Below are 23,094 nucleotides of genomic sequence, written 5' to 3' on the forward strand. Positions count from 1 at the left end.
AAGGCGTGGGAGAGCTAGGAGGAAGAAAAGAACAGAAGGGAGTAACGTTCCAAATCTGATGTCAACCAAGGACTGACAAATCCCCGGATTATGAGATGATGGGAACAACGTGAAGCTTCTGTTGGGGAGTCCAGAAACTTTCTGGGGAAAGGAAGCCAAGGGGGAGAGGGAGATTCCCAAAGGGGCCCAGCACGTGTTTTATGTTCTACTTCTGCGTTATTATGGTATTTGGTCCTAGTCCACGGTTCCTGGCTCACAGCTCACAAACCCTTGGAATTTCTTAAGTGTTGAGAGTGATAAAGGTGTCTTTTGTTATGTGAATGAGGTGACTTTTAGAAAAACACTTCAGGATGGGGCTGGTCGTCTGTGAAGCCAAACACATGATTAGAGGGTTAGAACTTTCAGTCTTTCCCTCTGACCTCTGGAGAGCGGGAAAGCGCTGAAGGTTGAATCAATCAACCAAGCCTATGTAATGAAGCCTCCATAAAATTCCAAAAGGCTGTGTTCTGAGAGCTTCTGGTTGGTGAACACATGGAGACTGGGGAGGGTGGCACGCCTGGAGAGGGCATGGAAGCTCCATGTCCCTTCCCTATGCCTTGTCCTATGTATCTCTCCTTCTGGCTATTCCTGAGTTGTATTTATTACTTTATATATAATAAACTGGTAACCAGTAAGTAAAATGTTTCTCTGAGTTCCATGAACAGCTGTAGCAAATTAATCAAACCTGAGGAGGAGGTTTGAACCTCTGATTTATAGCCAGTCAGTCAGAAGTACAGTAAAGCCTTGGACTGTGAGTAACTTGTTCTGTGAGTATTCCGCAAGACAAGCAAACATTTCTAATAAATTGTAACTTGATGAACAAGTGATGTCTTGCAATATGAGTAGTACGTGATGCTGAACATCGCATGAGCACAACTGAGTCAATGGTTCTTGATACTTGTTTTGATACACAAGTGCTTTGGATTACAAGCATGTTTCCCAAACAAATTATGCTCGCAAACCAAGGTTTTACTGTATAGGTAACAACTTGGGTTTGTGACTGGTGCCTGAGTGGGACTGATTTCTTAACTTGTGGCATCTGATGCTTTCTCTGGGCAGGTAGTGTCAGGATTGAGTTAAATTTTCAGACGTCCTACCGGCATCCCAGTGTGGGAATCTGCACGCCCCCTGCCCCCCGCCCCGGCCACTATATTGGAGTTGGTTTCAGAACACCTGTTTAACTTTTATGTGTGAATTTGACACTCATTCAAGGTGCTGGCTCGCAAATCCTCAAGACCTCAGTTTACACAGCTTATGAATAGCCACAGAGAAGTCATGCTACCCCTTCTTCCTGCCTTGTAGGAACTGTTCTAGGAATGATGTGGAATGAAACTCATGCCCACTAATCTTCATTCGCAGGGCTGTGCTGCTCCCTCACTTGACTACATGTGTTTCACAAGTCCTCGGGCTGGGCCTATGAGTGTGGCTGGGGAAGGGTCACCCCCAGATTAATAGTTTCATTGGAGGGGCGCCTGGGTGGCACAGTCGGTTAAGCGTCCGACTTCAGCCAGGTCACGATCTCACAGTCCGTGAGTTCGAGCCCCGCGTCAGGCTCTGGGCTGATGGCTCAGAGCCTGGAGCCTGTTTCTGATTCTGTGTCTCCCTCTCTCTCTGCCCCTCCCCCGTTCATGCTCTGTCTCTCTCTGTCCCAAAAATAAATAAACGTTGAAAAAAAAATTAAAAAAAAAATAGTTTCATTGGTACCCAGGGATGAAGGGTTGGTAGGACAAGAGTCCACAGTACAATCATTTGGGGGCTCCAGTGATCACTCCTTGTTAGGAATTGCCCCCCCGTGGAGATGGTTACTGCCTTTGAAAACTGGAAATATATACATACATATATGTATGTGTGTGTGTGTGTGTGTGTGTGTGTGTGTGTGTGTGTATATAATGTTTTTATAATTCACACACACATATATGTCTTTCTTTCTTTCTTTCTTTCTTTCTTTCTTTCTTTCTTTCTTTCTTTCTTTCAAGAGTACAAGTGGGGAAGGGGCAAAGAGAGGGAGAGACAGAATCCCAAGCAGGCTCCACACTGCCAGCACAGAGCCTGATGCAGGGCTCAGACCCATGAACTGTGAAATCATGACCTGAGCCGAGATCGAGAGTTGGATGCTTAACCGACTGAGCCACCCAGGCACCCCATGTTGTTGTTATTTCTGATGGGTGATTCTGTTTCCCTGATGCAATGCTAGGGAAGCATATCCTCTACTAATTAGCCAACAATTGTTTTGACTCTTCCTTTGGTATTCCACATATTTTATAATCTACATTAAAATCATGGGTTCTGAAACTTGGTGAGGCAGGGATTTTGAAAGGGAGCACTTTTGGCTGTGTGAAGTAAATCTGTTTCTCTTTAGAAGGACAGGGGGCATTTGGATGGGACTTCTAGTGTTACAGCCAGGCATGGTAAAAAACTGTGCCCAGAATTAGAAATGAGTGAAGCAAATTACCCGGTACTGGGGTCACCAGAGTCCAGTCCTGAACTTACAAATAGGTCACATTCTAGGAAGAGATGGACCTTTCCCAAAAGGCCGACTTTGGGGCAGAACCTTCAATAGAGAGGCAGGGGAACCTCTGCTTTCTTCAAAATACAGGAATGGAAGAAGTCTGCTTAGTGCAGTAATTCATCATTTCTCTGTCACGAGGGAAGAAACAATTACTATCAAGATCTCTGTTTCCTCTCAGATGAGAATCTTCAGAGGAGAAGAACTTGAATTAATTTTCCCTTCCTGGTTGGTATTGTACTTGAGGAAAAGCCCCCTCAAAGCACTAGCACTGTTTTGCCCAAGATGGCTGATGGAAATATACTTGACATTTATGCTTGTTCCTGTCCTACAAAGCAAAACATGGAGCCAGAGTGACGAGGAGGTAGAATGGGCAGCCAGAGTAGAGACGGTATCTTTTTGTATTGGTTTGGAGAAACAGCAAAGCTCTCTAAGGACGGATGCTATTATTATTATTTGGTTTTGTTGGTGGTGGAGGCAAGATTAATGAGGACTCTGTCCCTTCCAGTCCACTCTCCATTCTGTACATTGCACTTCTATCTGCTGGCAAATCCGGAGCATACATTCCTTCTTAGCCCACAGCCTCTTACTTCAATAAGAATCAATAAAACACAGTAGGGGAATGGCAAGAAATCTGATCCTCTTTACTATTTAACCTTAAAAGAGCTGTTTCTGCAGAAACCACTGGGATTGCTGTTTGGTCAATGGTGGTACTTCTTGGATAAATGAATTGCAATGTTTTGTTTAACTAAGCAACTGAAAAGTTGGGACATTAAGCAAAAACGTACACTGGGCAAGAAAGATGGTCAGAAACTCTTTCTTGTTCTCTACCACATCCTGCCCATTCATGGGTTTTCTGTACTCCCACCCCAATACCACCACCACCTCATCTAGGAAATTAAATATCATGTTAGAGCTGGAAGGGACCTTTAAGAGAACCTAGTTCAAACCCATCATTTTACAAATTTGCAGACAGAGGGCCAGAGCAGTTAAGAGACTTACCCAAGGTCCTAGAGGTAAGCAGGGGCAAGCCAAGACCTGAACCCAGGTCACATTGGCCTTGATCTCCTACTTTCTCCATTACACCATGCTGTTTGTCAAACGTGTGTTACAGATGCCAGACAGTTTCTCCTAAACTAACCTAGATTCCAGATATCAAATTGTGGTCAGCTTTTTCTGGCTGCTTACGGGAGGGTGGGATGTTGACTTGAGAAGAGTCCATGAGCTGATGTCATTCTGATTTTGAGTTTGAGCCAAAGCTTAATTAAATGTGTCTTTGTTGTTATATTGTAGTCTTAGTGTTCTGGAATACCCCATCGTTTCTTTCGGGCTCATTTTCCTCATCTCTAAAACGAGGAATTTGAGTTGAATTATGTTTAAGGTCCGTTTTACTTTTAACAAGCTATGGTTCCTCCAAGATCGTTGTTAAAAGTCACCCCCACGCCCCCCAAAATTCACGCTTAAGCAAATGAGGTCTTTAGCACATAATTTCCATTAGGCCTCACACGGGAGAAGCAAGGTTTCACTGTCCATTCTTATTGAGTCTGGAGTATTGTTGCAGTCTCGTGAAATTCCTCCGTGGTGGCTCAGACCCTCAGGGGATCCTTGGACCAAAGCTGTGGGCAGAAAAGCCAGGACTTCACCCATTTGTCAGTAACTACCCAGCATCCCAAATGTGGACCCTGGCTGGAAACTAGGCCAACTTCCTTCTAGTGGCCTCAAGAAATGTAAAACTAAAAAGAGGTGCCTGATTTGGCATAGCCTGGGGGACAGCTCGTGGTGTACCCTGTGTGGGGTCTGTGTGCTCCCTCTGCAGAGAATGATGTCTGCTTTCTGGGGTCGGCCTTACCCTGTTCCTCACCAACCACTCACTACGAGGCAGAGCCAGGCTTTGGGAACTTGCCTGTAAGTCTGTCTTCAAATATGGATGTGGGCTCCTTTCACTAAAGGTTCTCTAAATTTGTTAGTTATAACTTGGGAGACCCACATATAATGAATTTTCTGCACCTCTCAGTGGTCGGTAGGAAATGGAGATTTTGTCAAAGCACTGAGAGTGCTACCTTGCCTGTGTTCTGTCTGTCAAGCATTGGAGGTAGCTTTCCAGAATATCTCTTTCGCCTTTTCAAATTCTATTCCTTCACTGAGGTCAAATCATATGCAGTGATAAAACTTTCTCTGATACAGCCTTGAAGTTGTAATCAGTAATACATGAGTTTATTATTCTCTCATCAGCTATATTGAAAGCTTCTTCAGAACAGGAAAAGTGTTGCATACTTTTGATCTATCTTATGGCTTCTACAGGACAATATGTACTTAATACATTGACATGTAATAATCAAGCAGTGGGACCAGGTTCTCCTCCTGGAATTGGCCTTGTTATGTTATAGTCTTGGCTTCTGGAATTTACTGACCTATCATTCGGGTTACGCATACCAGACCTTTGTGGGCGCCAGTTTTCATTCCTGGTGAGCAGCAAACGCTGTGCAACTTATAAAGTCACAGATGCTAAAATGCCACCACAAGCCTTGAGAATCAAAATCTCCAGAGGACAAAGCCTGGGTATCTGTGTTTTGAAAGCTGCTTAAACGAGTCGGATGTACAACCACGATTGAGGCCTGCCTCCTGCGGGCCGCTCCTTCACAAAACTGCCGACAGAAGTTTCTCAGGTACCGGCGTCACTCACAGACCCAACCAATAAAGGAAGCACCCGCATCACTGTAGTAGGATGGTATTAGGATTGCGCCTGGGTGCCCATGAGCAGGTTACGTACAAGAGGAAGATAGCCCAGGGTAAATGTACATTTTGTACAGGGATTCCTCACTGAAAGCATTTTTTTAAAATTTTTTTTAACACTTATTTATTTTTGAGATAGAGAGAGAGAGCATGAACAGGGGAGGGTCAGAGAAAGAGGGAGACACAGAATCTGAAACAGGCTCCAGGCTCTGAGCTGTCAGCACAGAGCCCAACGTGGGGCTCGAACCCACGGACCACGAGATCATGACCTGAGCCGAAGTCGGACGCTTAACCGACTGAGCCACCCAGGCGCCCCTGAAAGCATTTTTTAAAACGCTCCAACACAATGACCTTGGGGAATGAGGACCAGAAGAGAGAGAGCGAAGGCTTATCAGAGAAATGGAGAGACAAAAAAACAAAGCTAGAGTTATAGGTAGGTGGTCATCTAGAAAGTGTGATTTTTAAGGGCCTATCGACTTAAAATTCCATCATGAAAAACTCATCCCTTTGACTTAAAACTTTATCTCCTGTTAATGTGGAAGTACCTGTGAATCACATCTGGGTGGGCTCATCATATCCTTACCTGAGAACACATTGTGATGGGGTATGGGCAAAGATCTGGAAAAAATGGGTGGAAAGCTGAGGAGCTGTTGCCAAAGGAGGAAACGTGCAAAGCGGGTCATCTCGCAGATGGCGGCAGCTGGACAAATATTGACAACTTGATTTGCTGTCATTTAAAAAGAAAACGTCTGGAAGCTAAGATGGACCATGGAATATTCTATATTTGCCCCTGACTGCCCTGCTGAGGTGAGGAGCTTCTTGGCTCTCCCTGGCCAATGGTGCTAGCTCCTGAATTCAGAAGAAGGCAACAGGAGAGCAGCCGCATCCCTTTGGGAGATGGCCTCGTGGTCTGGGCTGGCCAGAGAGCCAGGGCTCTGAGCTCCAGCCCGAGGGTTTTCCTCTGACTCGCTGTGTGGCCCCCGGCCAGTCTCCTGAGCAGCCTAATTTTCCTTGTGTGTCAAACCAAGATAAACACCTAACTTCCCACCTCTCTGGGGCATTGTAAGATTTCGCCCCTGCCACTTTCGTTAGCATTTGTCCAAAGACCATAAGAAGAAAGCTCCTGGGAAGTTTTAAGACAAACCGTTTTGACTCTTAGCATTATCCTTCTGAGAGGAGAGCTCGTGTAGCGCTAGGTGGAAAGGAGCGGTATGGGGAGGGCGGGAAAATGGAGGACGCAGCTCCACTCGGAAAAGCAGTGTTTGCGGTGGAAGAGAAACACGAAAGGGGGGGGGGGTTGGGGTGCAGGGGAGAGAATTCTACAATTGGTACCAGATGCCATCAGAAGCTAACGACCTGACAAACACCGTCCTCATAAAACAAATTCCTTAAAAAGGAAGCAAATGGAAACGTAAGCTAGTGAAGGAATTTGCAGCAGCTGCCCTAAAACCGTTTCTCACTTCATAAACAGGTCTGGGTTTGGTGCCTTTTTTTTTTTCTTGGTCTTATTTCATGCCACACTTTCCCCCTCTTCTGTGCTCCCCTCTTCCGTCTCACTCTTCCTCCTTTGCTGCCAGTGCTGGAAGGACTTCTTACACCGGTAGCCTAGCAACAGCGGTGAACGGAACCCCATCTTGACAGAAGGAGGCTCATTCAGAGTATTTGCTCTGTGTCTTATCTCGGCACGCATTTGTCCTCAACGATGACACGGATTAATTAATTGGCTGGAGTCACTGACAAACAGCACGTGCTATTTCACATTAATTTCCTGGCAACAGGAAAGCTGACAGGAACCAGAACTGTTAATGACTCTGTTTGCTAGTACTCTCTGTTTACCAGGCTGAAGAAATATTACTTTCTTGTGGACATCAAGGAATGCAGCAGCATCTATGAAACTTGGAGCTCTGTAGCATCACTAATGAGGTGTATTGATCTCATCCCATGGAGGATGGTCAGGTTTCAGATCCCTCATCCAGAGAGGTCAATAAAGACTCGGGGACAAAGATTTATTTCCTGTACTGCATACCCAATTATCAGCACTGGATTTGGGGGAATTTATGTTGAGAGTTAACAGTCCCTACCCCCCAATGCATATATTCCTCCCTCCACCAGGCTCCGTGGAATGAATCTGAGGGAAACCATACCACTGAAGGGAATGCTCAGGACTCAGAGGATTAAAAAAGTTTCTTTCATACCACTCAACTCCAAAACCTCTATCCTATACCTAATAAGCATAGATAAAGAATGTCACTGACATATGACTTAAATCCTAGGGGTACAAGATAAGAGGCAGCAACTCTTGCACATTCAGATCAAATCCACCCTTTTTGGATTAGTGCTTTTTTGTTTTTTAAGTTTTATTTATTTATTTTGAGAGAGAGAGAGACAGCGTGGGCAGGGGAAGGGCAGAGAGAGGGAGAGAGAGAATCCCGAGCAGGCTCCATGCTGTCAGCACAGAGCCTGATGTGGGGCTCGAACTCATAAACCGTGAGATCATGACCTGAGCTGAAACCAAGAGCCAGATGACGCTCAACCGACTGAGCCACCCAGGCACCCCTTGGATTAGTGCTTTTAAAATCAATTCTCATTTATTTCGCGGTGGTATGTGCATATTCAATGACCTTTAATTTTTCACTTTCTTGTATTTTCCAGCTTTTTAATAAAGTCATTGACTGTTAACAGAATTCTAGGACCATTGACCATAACAGAATTCTAGGTAGAGCAAATTAACGATGATGAGAGTCACAGTATCCTTTCAACTAATATTTGACACCACTGACAACAACATCATGAACAAGAAAACATAGGAAAATATCGTGTTGGTCACCTCAACTAGACTATGATTTCCTTAGGGGCATGATACTTATTGTACCCCCAGTACTCAAACGAATGCCTTGCCAACAGTAAGTGTGCAGTAGATGTTGATTGGTGAATGAATGAATAGGGGCAAGATGGTTGAATGACTGTTCGATGATAATATTTTTGTGTTTCAGATTCCCGTCTGTCATTTGAAAATTTAACAAATTACCCATTTTAGTAGCCATTGACTGACTTTGCTGTGCGAACACATTTAAGTCAGCTAGCTTTTATTGTGTTTGCTACCGCAAGGTATATGGTGAATATATGGTGGGTCAGAGTCGGAATTTGTCTTCGAGAAGGTCATAATCTGGTTGGGAATTTGAGCACTTAGGAGATACTCAGATCCTAATTGCCTTGTAGATCCAAGGGTGGATAAATTAAAGAATAAGCAGATGCGTACATGACTATAATATAGGATAGAGTAATAGGAGTGTTAGAGGGAAATTATTTTTAAAATTTCCCTGGGAGGTTCACAGGAGGAAAATACCTGAAGGGACTTCTTGGAGAAGAAATCTCGACAGTTTGAGCAAAGGTACTTCTTGAGCAAAGGGACTTCTTGGAGAAGAAATCTCGACAGTTTGAGCAAAGGTACAGAAATGGGAAAACCAAAAAGTATGGATTGCCAACAGAAAACAAGCCACTGAGGGTGGGACTTGGGCCATCGGCAGTGGAGCCGTAGGGGGATTTAGCCTGGGAACCATAACACCCTGTGGGATATGTGCCTTTATGATCCTCCTCTTATGAGGGAAGGAGCTGAAACACTGGGGAATGAATAACTCAACCAAAGCACACAGGTAGTAAGTGGCGGATCCAGGATCCAAAGTCAGACAGTATGGGGCCATGCCCTCATTTTTCATCTCTACACTGCTGCCGTGGGAAGAGGGCAATGCTCATTTTGCTCTTGGTGCTGTTATGGTCCAGACTGAGTCACCCTGAACCTGGGGAGTTAAGCTCTGTCACCCATTCTTGGTTGATCGGCCCTAGAGCCCTAGGCAGTGGTCCTGCTCTGCTGAGATGATGTCCCCGAAGCATCTAGCACAACGTCAGGCACAAGGCAGGGATTTAGTACATGTGAGTTTCCTCTTCCTGTCATGGGCTCCGTTTCTCATTAGCCAGTGTGGACGTTCAGTGGAGGGTAGTGCTATGGCTACAGTTGTCAAAAATATTTCCACACCAATCAGTGAATAAATGTTGCCTTTTCTGCCATCTCAGATACCCCAAACCTTTCATGTAGGGCCCTCTGGAATCCATCTGTAATCAAACAACTGAAAGGTCAGCGTGTGACACAACCCGGGGCCCCCAGGATCCGCTCCTGATCTGGGTCTGCTCTGATTGTTTGGGACCCAGTGGTACCGGTGGTTAAACATTTCGAGGATTGCTCTCTAATCTACCCATTTGTGATGCCATCCAGAGCTCTTGGGACACATTCCCCACCTCGTCCTGTCACCATTTTGTCCTCCTGGAAGAGCCGTAGGAAGTCGTTTAATCATTCGTGACCCGTTAGCTGATGATCGCTCTTTTTCATTTTACGTCACACGGTTCCAGGTCATATGGAAGGAGGTGATGAGTTCAGTGTTGGGTTTGGAGAAAAATCGTTCTCTTTGGTTTGGAGGCACTTTCCAGACGGGAAGCTGCAGAGTCTTTGCTGTCGCCCTCTGGTTTGGAGTCCGTCTAAGATGCTTTTGTTTCTGTCATCCCCAGCTGTGTCCACCGGCCCTGTGGGGAGCAGGGTAGCTGTGCGCCATTGCTGCTTGATCATGCGGATATGGTGAACTGTACCTCTGGTGGCCCAGGTCACATGAAGTGTGCTATCACCTGTCAAAGGGGGTTTGCCCTTCAGGCCAGCAGCGGGCAATACCTCAGGCCCGTGCAGGTGAGTTGAAAACCCGTGGTCATCGAGACCAAGCTCCTGGGGAGGGAGGGGACTTACACTCCTTCCCTGGGCTGGATTGGGGAAAGGCAGGTGTTTTTAAATCATTTGGAAGGAAAGGTGAGGATTCTAACAAGCAAGGAGAGCACGGCTTCACCGAAATGCAAGGTATATAAGAGCACGTGCAGTTCTCATCAACTAGGGTGTCGTGCAGACAGTAGGTAGGGATACTTATCCCATCCTCCTTCCTTGTTTCTGTCTTCCTGTCAGAAATTATGGTCCCACTTTTGACTTCAAGATGAGAATGCTACACCTTAGACTTGTCCACAATTTGTAAATAAGATAGGTTGTAATATAAGATAGGTTGTAATCAGCTTGTCTGTGGCTCGTGGTTTGACCCCCGGACCTCCTGACAAGAAGGTTGGAGAAAGAGTCTGATTTTCTTCCCTGTGTTACTGAGGTAGGGATTATATCATGGTTCTACCTTTTACCTAATTTTCCACAGTCTGCAAGCTACGATAGTACCATTTCCAGCATTTGGAGGGAGTAGAACATGTTAGTTAAGAGCGTGGCTCATGTGACAATCGCAGAATGAAATTTTGGCTCCATTGTTTACTAGCTGTATAATTTTTGGTAAAAACAAGCTTTCTTCCATGTTTGTGAAATAATGAGGACAGAAATATTTATGTCACTGAGTTATAATGATGACTGATGGGCAATAATTTAAAAGCTTCTAGCTAAGGGACGCCTGCGTGGCTCGACTGGTTAAGCATCTGATTCTTGATTTCAGCTCAGGTCGTGATCTCACAGTTCGTGGGTTCGAGCCCCATGTCAGGCTCTGTGCTGACAGCAAGGAGCTTGGGATTCTCTCTCACTCCTTCCCTCTCTGCCCCTCCCCAACTTGTTCTTTTTCTCTCTCTCTCTCTCTCTCTCTCTCTCTCTCTCTCTCTCAAGGTAAATAACTAAACATTTAAAAAAATTTAAAAGCTTCTAGCTAAATGATAGGCACACAGCACTCTGTTAAGCTGCCATTACTATGAGCATGATAATGTATTCTCAACTAAGACTTCTGTTTTCCATCTTTCCTTTAGGGAGCTTTCAGTACTCTGCAGAGAGATCTTTAAACTTGAAATCAACCATTAGAAAACCATGACCATAATATGAGACAAAGGATGCATTAGGGAAAAGATAATGGTGCTTGAGGAGAGGACCAGAAAGCCATGGTATGATCAGGAAAAAATGGATGCAAGCCTGGTGGTCAGGTGTCAGTGGTGCCCAAGATTGGGATCTTTTGCCTTTTGTACCAATTGACTACTTAGTAGATTGTAGATTCACGGAAAATCCTCACTTGCTTAGAGATAGTCTGAATTTAATTTTTTTTTTCAACGTTTATTTATTTTTGGGACAGAGAGAGACAGAACATGAACGGGGGAGGGGCAGAGAGAGAGGGAGACACAGAATCGGAAACAGGCTCCAGGCTCTGAGCCATCAGCCCAGAGCCTGATGCGGGCTCGAACTCCCGGACCGCGAGATCGTGACCTGGCTGAAGTCGGACGCTTAACCGACTGCGCCACCCAGGCGCCCTAGAGATAGTCTGAATTTAAATACACAAGAGTTGGCTTCAGATGGTTTAGGTTCTTCATAGAGAAAAAGTTTTAATATACCTTGAGGCACCAACTCCTCGGTCCGTGATGCTTTGGTCAGAAAGGCAGAGCTCTTATTACCTATTCTTCACCCAGCTTAACTCACACTAAAAAAGATAGAGGGAATGCAAAGGAATTGAAAAGAAAAGTAGGGATTAAATACATTTGTGTGATAGGTAAAGAGGGGGAGAGAAGAAAAGACAGTGTTTGCAATGTGTTAAAGTCAGGAGCAAAGTCAAGACAAAATGGGCAATATTTAATGAAGGCGAAGCAAGGGGAAAAACCAGGCAATATAGGCAGAGTTTGAGACAGATGCTGTGATTGTTGTGGTTTGAGACAGGCTTCCAGGCTGCGATCAGTGTGAGGGGCAGGGTCTGGGTTGGGAGGAGGAAGGTGGGAGCTCACCTTTGCCAACCATACGGTGGAGTCAGCCAACACAGCTCCTGTCACCCGAAGCTGGCCCCACTGAGGGAATTCTACGATCCCGGCTCGTGAACACAAGACAGTGGGGAATATTTGCTTTTTGTTGACACAAGAACTGAAACTAAACAGAAAAATGTGTCTGGCTTTGACTTGGGTCCTTCTGGCAGGCGACAGGGAAGCCCTGGGAAGAGGGAGGAGCAGCTGGCCAGGAGCGAGTGTCAGGGGTGACAGGTGCTTTCACCAGTCATTTTACCTTTGGCTTCACTGCCACTGTGGTCTCCTGGCGGCATGGCTGCTGAGCCGCAGAATCTCCCCGCTCTCTCTCTGACCTGCGGTAACCCATTGGCTGGAGGGACGGCTGTGCTCTTTCCCAAACAAGCCGTGAACTTCCAGGCCTCTTGGTTTCTGCTCATTCTGTTCCCTTCCCTCTGGACTCTTTCTTCTCCTCTACCCTCTGCTGCTGGGAAGTCCTGCTCATCCTTCATAGGCCAGTTCCCGGGCCCCCACCTCAGGGAACCTCCCTGCAGACACTTACCTCCTGCTCACAGAGGGGCGCTTCCTCCTCTAGCCCCGCCCCCATGTGCCATCTCCCCACCACAAAACAAGCACCTAGATATGAGAGGGCTGTCTCCTTTTTTATTTTTATATTTTCTCTCTTCTTGGTCCCCATTTGCTCCTTCTTTCGTTTTATCGTTCGCATCCTTTGTAGCGTGTTCTTCAAATCGTTAGAGAAGGGAGTAGACTGTAACGTATAACAATGTTATCTCTTGCATTTTCCTTCCTTGTTGCCTTTCGTCCCTTCCTCTCTCTCTTTCTTTCTTTCTTTCTTTCCATACTTCCTCTTTGGTTTTCTGAGCCATTGTTTCAGCCTGTGATTTGCCATGCTGCTAGACGATGAGGTCCTTGAGGGTGTCTTGTGTATCCCAACCTACACAGAACCTGGCCCTTTCCAGGGGCTCAAGAAATGTCTCTTCGTTTATTTAGTGATGATGAACCCTAGGGCCACCCAACAAACATGACGGGCTCAGGGAACTGGAATCTCTCCAGTTTAACCACAGGTTTGGAAGGTGCCTTGTGGGCATTAATTCTTGGCCGTTCTTGGATACTCTGCCCAGCAGAGATACGTACGTCCGTAGCATTATCGGTTGGCTCACCCTCCAGGGTGTCAGCAGGAGCCGGATGACGTGCTCTGAAGGGGGCAGTGTGAGAGACTTTAATACAGAGACTACCTATGAAGGCCGGATGCAGGGAAATCATAAGGATACGGTGCAGAATCCCAGGGTGACAGGGTGACATCACCTATAGGTCTGAAGAGTCGACTGCAGGGAGCAGTTAACAGAACCCACAGGAAGAGAGTGCAGGAGAGGATGGAGAGGGCCACCAGAGGACAAAGCCGGCGGGCAGTAATGCCCTAGAGAGGGAGCAGGAAGAATGAGCACCCTGACCTCCCTTTCCTTCCTGGCTCTGCAGTCTCCCACCTGAGTGTGCTAGGTGTTGGGGCCAAGCACAGTCAGAGGAATGAAACCCACAGGGGCACAGAACACGGCGGAGGAGGGCACAGAGTGGATCCAGGAGCCCATGGGGGGAAGCCACGAGTTGGGTGGGAGGAGTGTCTCCACTTCATGATTCTCTTACACTAACAGGGGCGGTCAGCAGCCGCCCACCTGGCTATTGTGAGACTGTATCAAAGCCAATAGGGCACGAAGGGGGAGCGAGGCAAAATAATTTGATCTGTTGTGAATGTTTGCACCAGTAATCACCGGGACTCTTCCAAAGCTTGGAAACTGCTTTGATAAGCCTTTTCATGTGACCTTGATGGAGGAAAATTCTCCGTTTCCAGAAGGAAATTCTGCTCACCTGTTCCTCTGGGCACTGGGACCGGGCTGTGAGCTGCATGCCCCTTGATTGTGGCGTTCCCGACCCATCTTTGGTGAACTATGCAAACTTCTCCTGCTCAGAGGGAACAGACTTTCTGAAGCGCTGTTCAATCTCCTGTGTCCCACCAGCCAAGCTCCAAGGTATTGTCAGCCAAGCAGGAGCCGAACGCAAGTTCTCTTCAGCCTCTCACTCTTTGGGGGTTCGGTGGGGGGTCTTTCTTCCACCCTAGGACTCTTCCCATTTTCTCTGCTGTGCCACCCTCTCCTGATAACACCACCAAAATCCCAAAGGGCAACGCTTTTCTTTGTCCCGACGACGTGGAAAGATGCCCTGTCTCAGGTCTCATTAATGAAAGACACTTAAACTTCCCTGTTTTTATTTGGTTGTATGTCCTCTGGAAACAAGCTGAGTAACAGTTGCCTGATCACATTAATAATTAAGAAACGCTTTACGATGCACATTTTTTACTTAACATTTACAACCTTCCTCTGCGTTAGGTGCTTTTAGTTCTATTGTATAGGTAAGAACAGAGTTGCAGGAATCGCCCCTGGCTGTGCTGAAAGTAAGAGCTGAAGGTGGGAGAGAGCCTGCTCTGACCCCACACTTACTCTTCACCTCTTCTCAGCCTTTGGTGTGCCTAACAAGGACCCGGGAGGCTTGTTACAAATGCAGCTTCCTGGGCCTAATGCTGCCAGAGCCTGATTTAGTAGGTCTGAGGTGGATTGGTGATGTTACTGTGGGAAGTTCATGGATTGCATTTGGAGGGACCATGAATGGCCCTGGGGCATAGAGTGTGGTGTTTATGTACAGAACTCTGCATCCAAACTACCCGAGTTCAAACCCTGTGCCTGCCGCTCTGGCAAGTTACCCAAACTCAATTTCCCCACCTGCAAAGTAAGAGATAATGATGGTATCTATTTCAGCGGGTTGCTTCAGGTGTGAACTTTATGCAAGTGTCGTAAAATGCTTAGAACAGTGCCTGGCATATAAGCCCTCTCAAGGTGTCTTCTCTGATTATTATTATGCTTTCCACGATACTGCCACTAATATATTTTTGTTATTTGTAGTTGAGAAGGGAGGTAATGATTTGGCCAATAGCTATTCTTCCACTCTGGTCAGAAAATACCTACCTGACCTCCGTTCTGTGTAGGAGATCACAGGAGATGCTCAGTGGGGGAAAGAGAGATAGCGTGAACACTGGACCCGAGATGTTAGAGACGATTCTCAACAAAGAATTACGCGACTTCCTGAGAACACCGACAGCTTGACAGGTTTTTGTTCTTTTCTGCTGCGCGTTGGTTTCCAGACTCTGCCCTGAGCATCCTGTGCTTTTCTTTCCTTGGTTCAGGACTGAACCCATGGCTGACTTGTCTTGAAGACGGGCTCTGGTCCCTCCCGGAAGCCTACTGCAAGTTGGAGTGTGACGCCCCCCCTGTAATCCCGAATGCCAGCCTGCTCTTGCCTCACTGCCTCCAGGGCAACCATGACGTGGGCTCCGTCTGTAGATACGAATGCAAACCAGGCTACTATGCCGAGCCAAGTGCCGAGGGTAAAGTCAGGAGGTAAGCTGGGTTGTTTCTGGGTCTTTGCAGTTCTCTCTGCCCTCGAACTTTCACTTGTAAATCCCAGACCATTGTTTTGGAAATAATATTAAGATCTTCCGGTTGTCCATTGCTTGTTGTGTTTGTTTTTCCGTATAACCTCTCTTTACCTGCACAGGTGTATTCTCCAGGCAGACAGGTTGACTGTGCTTTCTGTAAAGATATTCTTTCCCATAGGAGTTCCCATCAGCCTCACTTAGGGGCTTTTTATTTATTTGTTTGTTTATATTTTTTAATTTTTAAATTTTTCAAAATGTTTATTTATTTTTGAGAGAGAGAGAGAGAGCCAAGTGGGGGAGGGGCAGAGAGAGAGAGAGAGAGAGAGAGACAGAATCTGAAGCAGACCCCAGGCTCTGAACTGTCAGCATAGAGCCAGACGTGGGGCTCGAACTCACGAACCATGAGATCATGACCTGAGCTGAAGTCGGATGCTTAATAGAGTGAACCACCCAGGCACCCCCCTTAGGTGCTTTTTAAAAGAATCTCTGCCCTGGGGGCGCCGGGGTGGCTCAGTCGGTTAAGCGTCTGACTTTGGCTCAGGTCATGATCTCACAGTTCATGAGTTCAAGCACTGCGTTGGGCCCTGTGCTCACAGCGAGGAGCCTGCCTCAGATTCTCTGTCTCCCTCTCTCTCTGCCCCTCCCCTGCTCTGTCTCTCTCAAAAATGTTTTAAATAAACATTAAAAATAAATACATAAAAATATCTCTGCCCTAATTACTGTTTTCCTTGAAAGTAAGTGTTGGGAGCTTCCCAAGTGTTACGCGTGTCGCCCAAATCCAACTGTGGGCAGAACATCCTCATCAGGACGGTTGGGAATTTATGATTGTGGCTCTAGGAGAAACTGCCTGGGCTGGTCCCCAGTCCAGACATTTATTACCTGTGTGATGCTGGGAAGGTTTCTTTCTCCGCCTCGGTCTTTCTCATCTGTAAAACAAAGACAGTAATAATAATACCTATCTGATAGGGCTTGTGTGGGGGCTAAATTAATTAATTAAGTAATTAAGCATAAGGTTTGGTAAATTTATTTTAAAAACATAAAACTCAATACATATTAGCCATTGCTATCATTGTAGTCTGTCTGCCTTCTCCCTCCCAGGTTCTGTGTGCGCGCACACTCCTAGAACATTCCCAGATGTAGGGAAACCGGGAGCCTTTCTTCTGATCAGAAAGAACAAAAGCCTCGCGGCACCCTTTAAGAGGAAAGGCTCTGAAGAGAGTCCTGCTGGGCTTCAAATCCCAGTCAGCCCCCCTTTTTTTCAGCTGAGTAGCCTCAGGCAAGTTATGTAACTCTTTGGGTCTCCTTGGTAAGTTGAAGATAATGGCCACATCAGTGTTGAGGTGAAGATGGCAGGAAATAATGCCCCCCCCTCCCCTGCCTGCCTTGTGCCAATGGCTCAATAAAGGGTTTCAGAAAAAGAAGGCTTTTCTGAACAAACAAAACAAACAAACAGCTTTCAGAAAAAGGAAACTCCTTTTACTCAGTAACTAGTAGCTATACTTTCCCTATCATAAATTATGTGGTATAGGAGAAAATCTAGTTTGTTTCTTACCCAGGACTTAATTAAAAGTCTCCCCATGGTAGGTATTTTTTTAAAGATGGATTTTTAAAAATATTTTTAAGAATGTTTTGCTTATTTTTGAGAGAGAGAGAGAAAGAGATGGGGGGTGGGGGAAGGGGCAGATAGAGAGGGGGACAGAGGATCCAAAGTGGGCTCCACGCTGACAGCAGTGAGCCCGATGTAGGGCTCAAACTCATGAACTGTGAGTTCAAGACCTGAGCTGAAGCCTGCCGCTTAACTGACTGAGCCACCCAAGCGCCCAGGGATTTGTGTTTTGAACTAACAAGATCCCAGCTATGGCATTACCAGTGAGGCCAAGGGATACAGGGTCTGCTTATAAGCTAGACTTCTTTAAGGGGACAGAAGAATATCAGGAAACTTACTCTCTGGCTCTCATTTGACCTTCACTAGTCAGTACTCAGCCATCTTTCTGTGGGGTGGATTGAGTCTGACTTTGTCCAGAGCCTTCCACTCCAGAGAAAGCCCGGGCTTCTACAGGCTTCTATGTGGGGGGGGGGGGGGGGGGGGGGGGAGAGGGGCTGAGGGGGTGGAGGGGCGGGGGGCAGGCAGGGAGCAAGTCAGGCGAGAGCCAGGCTGATGAGAATATGAATAATACTGATGAAAAATTCATTAAGAGGCAGCACTGGGTTCAGTGGACTCTGGCAGGTATAGTCAACAGTTTTTGACAACTGAAAACACATTTGCATGTGATTTTCATAGGATCTAGATCAATTTGCATAGGCACACATTGACAGGCAGTGAGGACCTGGGCCACCTTCGAGTGGTATTACAACTCACCTGCAGGCTGCTGTTTTCTGGCTTCTTCCTTCTCTCTTCTTGCCTCCCTTTTCACAGACCTGCACCTGACTCAGGTATCTGCAGAACAGTGTGGAGAAGAATAATTGAGGGGGAGAGAAAATTCTCCAGACCAGGAGGAATTAAGGGTGGAGGGATTATTTCTAGCTCCCTCGGCCCATGGCTGAGCTTTGTGTTGAGACCGAGCCTTCCCCCCAGAACTTTGGGCTTTCTGCCTTAACCTGCACCTCTGACTCGGCCGGCTTTCCCAGTCCGGGCAGGGGCACACAAGGGCCATTTGTTGGCATAGCTCTTCTGGTTGAGAAACTGGAAGCTTGCAACATCGGCATCGGTTCTGGCATAAACATTTACATTCGCAAACACCGTGCTGAGGAAAGATTAAATTATTTACCCCACTGTGTAAACTGATTTAAATCTTAGTTTACACCTGTTTACATAGCAGGCGGTGGATTCGTAATCCGAAGTTTGCAAGCCGGGCGTAAATCACTGTCACTTACCGCTTCTGTTTACCCAACAAACTATGTCAGCCTTGTTCCTCGCTTGGTGGAAAGAGCCCAGAGTTGTACAAATGGGGCTCTAAACTTCTTTCTAGGACATGCGAGCAGGAGAAGAAATTGAAAAAAGTAAGCAGGGAGATCAATCCAGACAGAGTGGGCACAGGCTCATTATATGCGGTTCTGTGCCTAGTGGAAAAAACCCACTTGATGGCCAGATTCGCACCTGATTGTTTTCATGACTCTGAACAATGTACTCAATATCCATGTGTCTCAATTTTTGCATCCATAATGTGAGGGGTAGTAATTTCTACCCAACAACGCTGTTTTGAGGCTGAAAGTAGGTAATGCGCTGAAAGCATTTTATCAACTGCCATGTTCAGTGTAAGTACCAGGCATTGCTTTTTGTTCATTTCTTTTTAAAACAAGGAAACAGATACCAAAATATCAGCCAAGTACATTCCCTTGCTCTTAAGTCTGTTGAACGTTGTTTCAACACGAAAGGGAGACAGGCACTGGATCTGGCTTTTCTCTTCGGATCGACCCATTTCAGTTGTGTCCCATTCAACTTGGAGGTGGCAGGGAGGGCACGGCACCGGCTGGCAGGTTCATCACGTGCGTGCTCTGTGCCGGTCTCCTGGCTGGGGCTGAGGAAACACGCGTGAGGAAGATCTGGGATCTGATCTCCGGGAACACGCAGCCTCCATGCCCTCCCCCTTTCATGTGCTTTATTTCTCCTTGAAGTACAGTAGAGAGGGAGACACAGCCACAGGTGGGCACTTTCACCGGGCCCCTGGACTCCTAGCCCCTTCTTCCCAGGATTTGAGAGTGGCACCACCCGCACTGGATCTAGTCCCTGAGGACAGGCAAATGCAATAGCTTAAGCCTGAGTCAAAGACTCTGACCCTGAAGTCATGGCTGGAGTCAGCATCACCCAAGCCCGATGGCGTCCCCAGAGGGAGATTGAGAAGGAGGGTAAATGGATGTTGGGGGAGGAAAAAATTCAATAAAACAAAAATAAACATCTATATGATGGTAGAGCCATATCCTGAAATAGCCTGCTATCATCAAAGATGTTTGGGAGAATATTAAAGACGTGGGAAAACATTCACAATACAATGATAAGTGGGTAAAAGCAGGAAAGTAATTGTTATAATCAATGATATGATCTCTATTTTCCATATTAAAATTATATTTTATCACTTCCTTAATAGCTGGAAATGATTATGATACTAGTAATTATAACCTCTAGCTAGTAGGTTCATAGGGAATATCTTTTCTTTTTCTTTTTTTATTTATATATATTTGCTAAGTTTTCTAGATTTTCTAATGAGGTAAATGGATAAACGGTTTAAAAACTGAAATAACGAAGTGAGCTATTAAGAGTAGATTATAGCAATTTGTGGAGGCAGAGAGTGATAAAAGTAAAACTAGGCAGATCTTTCTACATAGGCAAACCCAGGAGAGACCAGCACCCCAAGAAGCAGGAGGAAAGGTCCATGACCTTTCCACCACGTGCCCAAATCTTTCTACGTTTTTTGAGGACAAGCACCGTCTTTATTCTTGAAGGCCACTTCATACCTTTTCTCATCCAGTCCTGACACCTCTTCCCTAACTTCCCGTGTATCACCTCATTCCCCAAGGTGAAGAGTCTGCTCGCAGGTGTGCAAGCTCATCTACACCCCAAACAAGCTCTCCCCCTCCCTGCCGTCTAAAATGAAGTTCATCACCTTGGTTCTGGACCCCATCTCCCTCCTCAGAGATTTCCCTCAACACATTTCCCCTTTTCTTTCCTGCGTCTGAGGCTTCCCTCTTCCTCTTGCCCGGTTACTTCTCTTTCGTAGTGCTCAGGTTTCGCCCATGTTACAGCACAAATGAGCAAAGCCTTTTCTTGATCCCATGCTCCCATCCTGGCTACCGTTCTTTCTTTCTCTGTCCCTTTTACACTGAAACTTGTGGTAAGAGTTGTTTGTCTTCACTCTCTCATTCTTGCCCTCTTTTCTGTCCTCCACACCTACATTCACGTTTTTACTTTCATCTCTTCGCTAGATCCGGGCCTGCCACGGATCTTTCTACTGCCAAATGCAGTGACTCTTCTTGGACCTCAGGTTACTTGAGAATATTTGGCTTGTGTTGGGGTCACCGTGAGAGAGGATGGACCCTCCCACCCATAATTTGGTGTGGATGGTGAAACTAATGATACCACACACAGACCAAGAGAACATGAAAAGGTTTATGACTCACAAAATGAGGTCTTCTGGGACGAGAAGGAGAGGATCCCAGGTTGACCTTCAAATGGCTGGAGACACAAAGGCAAAGAGAGAGCCTGGGGTTTTGTGGTGCTTAGGGAGTGGGGCTTATGCCAGGGCTTATGTTCATGTGAACAGAACCTGTGTGGCTTGAACTTTCTGCTGAGGCCAAAAGAGGACACACGCACCTTTCTGACAGGCTTGCTCCATGAGGGAGGCGGTGGGGCTCGGAAGCTCTTGGCAAACATGAAAAATGGAGTCAGGCCCTTTATTACAGCATTGTTGGCTATACCCTGCTTGAAACTTCTTCCTTTATTCTGTTCTGTTTCACTCCCTGATTTTCCTTCTTCTCTGTCTCTTCTCAATTTTATTTTCTAGCTTCCCCCCTCTGCCTGTTCCTTCAGTGTCGGTGTTTCTCTGAGCTCACTTTTCTCTCTTGTTCTGCACACTTGTCTGGGATGGAGCTCATTGACCGCATAGCCTTGACTATCATCCACACGCTAATGCTTCCTAAACCCATACCTGCCACTCTAGTCTCTTCCATTAATGGCCATAAGTACCATTAGAACCACTGCTCATGGATGCAGCCACTTGGGTATCCCATCTGTACTTCAAACTCTTACTATATAAAACAGAGCCTCTTATAATCTCTCAAATCTTAATGTTCTTCTGTGTTCCATGTGATTCATCAGGCCAAGAACTTACACATAATTTGAGACTCTTCGGTGTCCTTCACCCCCAATCAAATCAGTGATCAACTTCCATCTAGTGTCATCTTACTGACTCTCAAATATGCCCATTTCTCCCCATCCCTGCTGCCACTTCCCCGTAACAGGCCACTATCTTTTTCCACTTCTCAACTGGTCTTTCTGGCTCTAGTCTTTCTCCCTTCAATACATTTATCACTCGGCAGCAAAAGTGATCTTCAAAAAACTCAACTCCATTTGTAGTTTTTCCCCATGTGAAATTGAATGGACAGCCTTTCTGCCATTTCACTAGGGGAAAAAAAAATCTTAAACTTAGAATAGTTTCAAGGTCTTGTATAGTCTAGCTGGGCTTTGCTTACTCCTCTAGGCTCATTGCTTAATCTCTTTCCTGGGAGACCACTTCCCTCCCAACAGTTACACACAACACCTTCTGTAGTGTAGGTTCTCATGCCACTGGATTTATTTTACTTCCTCACATAAGCCTTGGCTAACATGCCTCTGGGTCAGAGCTCTCCCGACAAGGATCTTTGCCTTAGCTGACTCTTACTCTCCGATTTTCAGCATAGGTGTGGTTTTACCTAGGAAGACAATCAGATCTCCCATCTGTAAGAAGTGCCCTTCCCATGGGTCGCACTGCACGCAGAAATCTTCTGGCAACATCATTTATCTCGCTGAGTAGAAGTTGTCAGGTACTTGTCTGTATTTTCCAATAGACCATAAATATTTGTTTAGCTCTGTGTGCCCAATGGTTACTACATTTATTGGTAGGCACTCGATAAATACTTTATGAATGGATGGAAATGCATTTATTAGAAAAAGCTTGATAGGAATTTGGGGTTAAATTTGAGGCTAAAAATGGCAAAGGAAAGGGGGGGGCGGTTTCTTAGGAGGGAGTGGAGATCTCTATTTCAAAAACTTTAGAGTAGAAGAACTCTAAAAACATATGTGTATGTTTTTCTTCTAGCATTTGTCTCAGTAACATGGGAGGAACAGTCTTCCACAAAGACAGTTTACTTTTATTTATTCAACACACATGTAAACTTGATTAACACAACTCAGTACGAGTCGTTAGTCACACAAAAGGATTAGATCTCTCAACAAGCTCCCCAGAACAACAGTGCTCTTACCTGACCGCATGTTCGACTCGTCTGGGGAGACTGAAAAAATGTTAATGTTCAGCTCCTACCCCACACCAATTACATCAGAATCCCTGCAAGTGGGACCCAGGCATTAGTGTTTTGCAAAGCTTCCCAAGTCACTTCAGTCTGCGGCCAAAATCAAGAAGCACGGCCCTAGTGGAATCTTTGTTTCTTTAAGAACAGTATCAGTCATGGGATTTGGACTTGCCTAAAAATATCCAGAGTAATGTTTTCTTTTTTCAAAAGTAGTGTCACAGCACTTTTGTACGCCAGATTTTTACATGTCTCTTTGAGGCTTATTTGTTTTTGGAGTTAGTCAAAAAAATACAAACAATTGTAGCTCCAAAGAAATTGTTAAATTTAAGTAGTTTCACGAGTTCTTTCTTACTGACATTTTACAAGACACACACAGGCTCCTTGAAACCTCTTCCTTTTTCTCCCAAGCAATTTACTTGCACATATACGTCATTATTCATCACGCCTTTATTGTTTCATTCACTTGACTTCCCAGAAAGCTAAAATAAATGTGTTTGACTTCTATTTTATCAAAAAGACCATATTATATTCCCCCTTATCT

The 23,094-nt window shown here is 45.8% G+C and overlaps 1 protein-coding gene across 9 annotated transcripts in view; it reads left to right on the plus strand.

Moving 5' to 3' along the window:
- PAPPA2 (pappalysin 2) overlaps nt 1-23,094 on the plus strand; it is a 527,743-nt gene that overhangs the window by 431,497 nt on the left and 73,152 nt on the right. For 8 of the 9 annotated variants that reach the window (XM_045048405.1, XM_045048402.1, XM_045048406.1 and 5 more), the window contains 3 exons: nt 9,839-10,010; nt 13,914-14,091; nt 15,300-15,513. In XM_045048405.1, the coding sequence (XP_044904340.1) occupies nt 9,839-10,010; nt 13,914-14,091; nt 15,300-15,513 (564 nt within the window). The remainder of the gene's footprint in view (nt 1-9,838; nt 10,011-13,913; nt 14,092-15,299; nt 15,514-23,094) is intronic. The other variant, XM_045048410.1, reaches the window with a different exon arrangement.

This window comes from Felis catus, chromosome F1, assembly GCF_018350175.1.
Source record: "Felis catus isolate Fca126 chromosome F1, F.catus_Fca126_mat1.0, whole genome shotgun sequence".
Taxonomy (NCBI): domain Eukaryota; kingdom Metazoa; phylum Chordata; class Mammalia; order Carnivora; family Felidae; genus Felis; species Felis catus.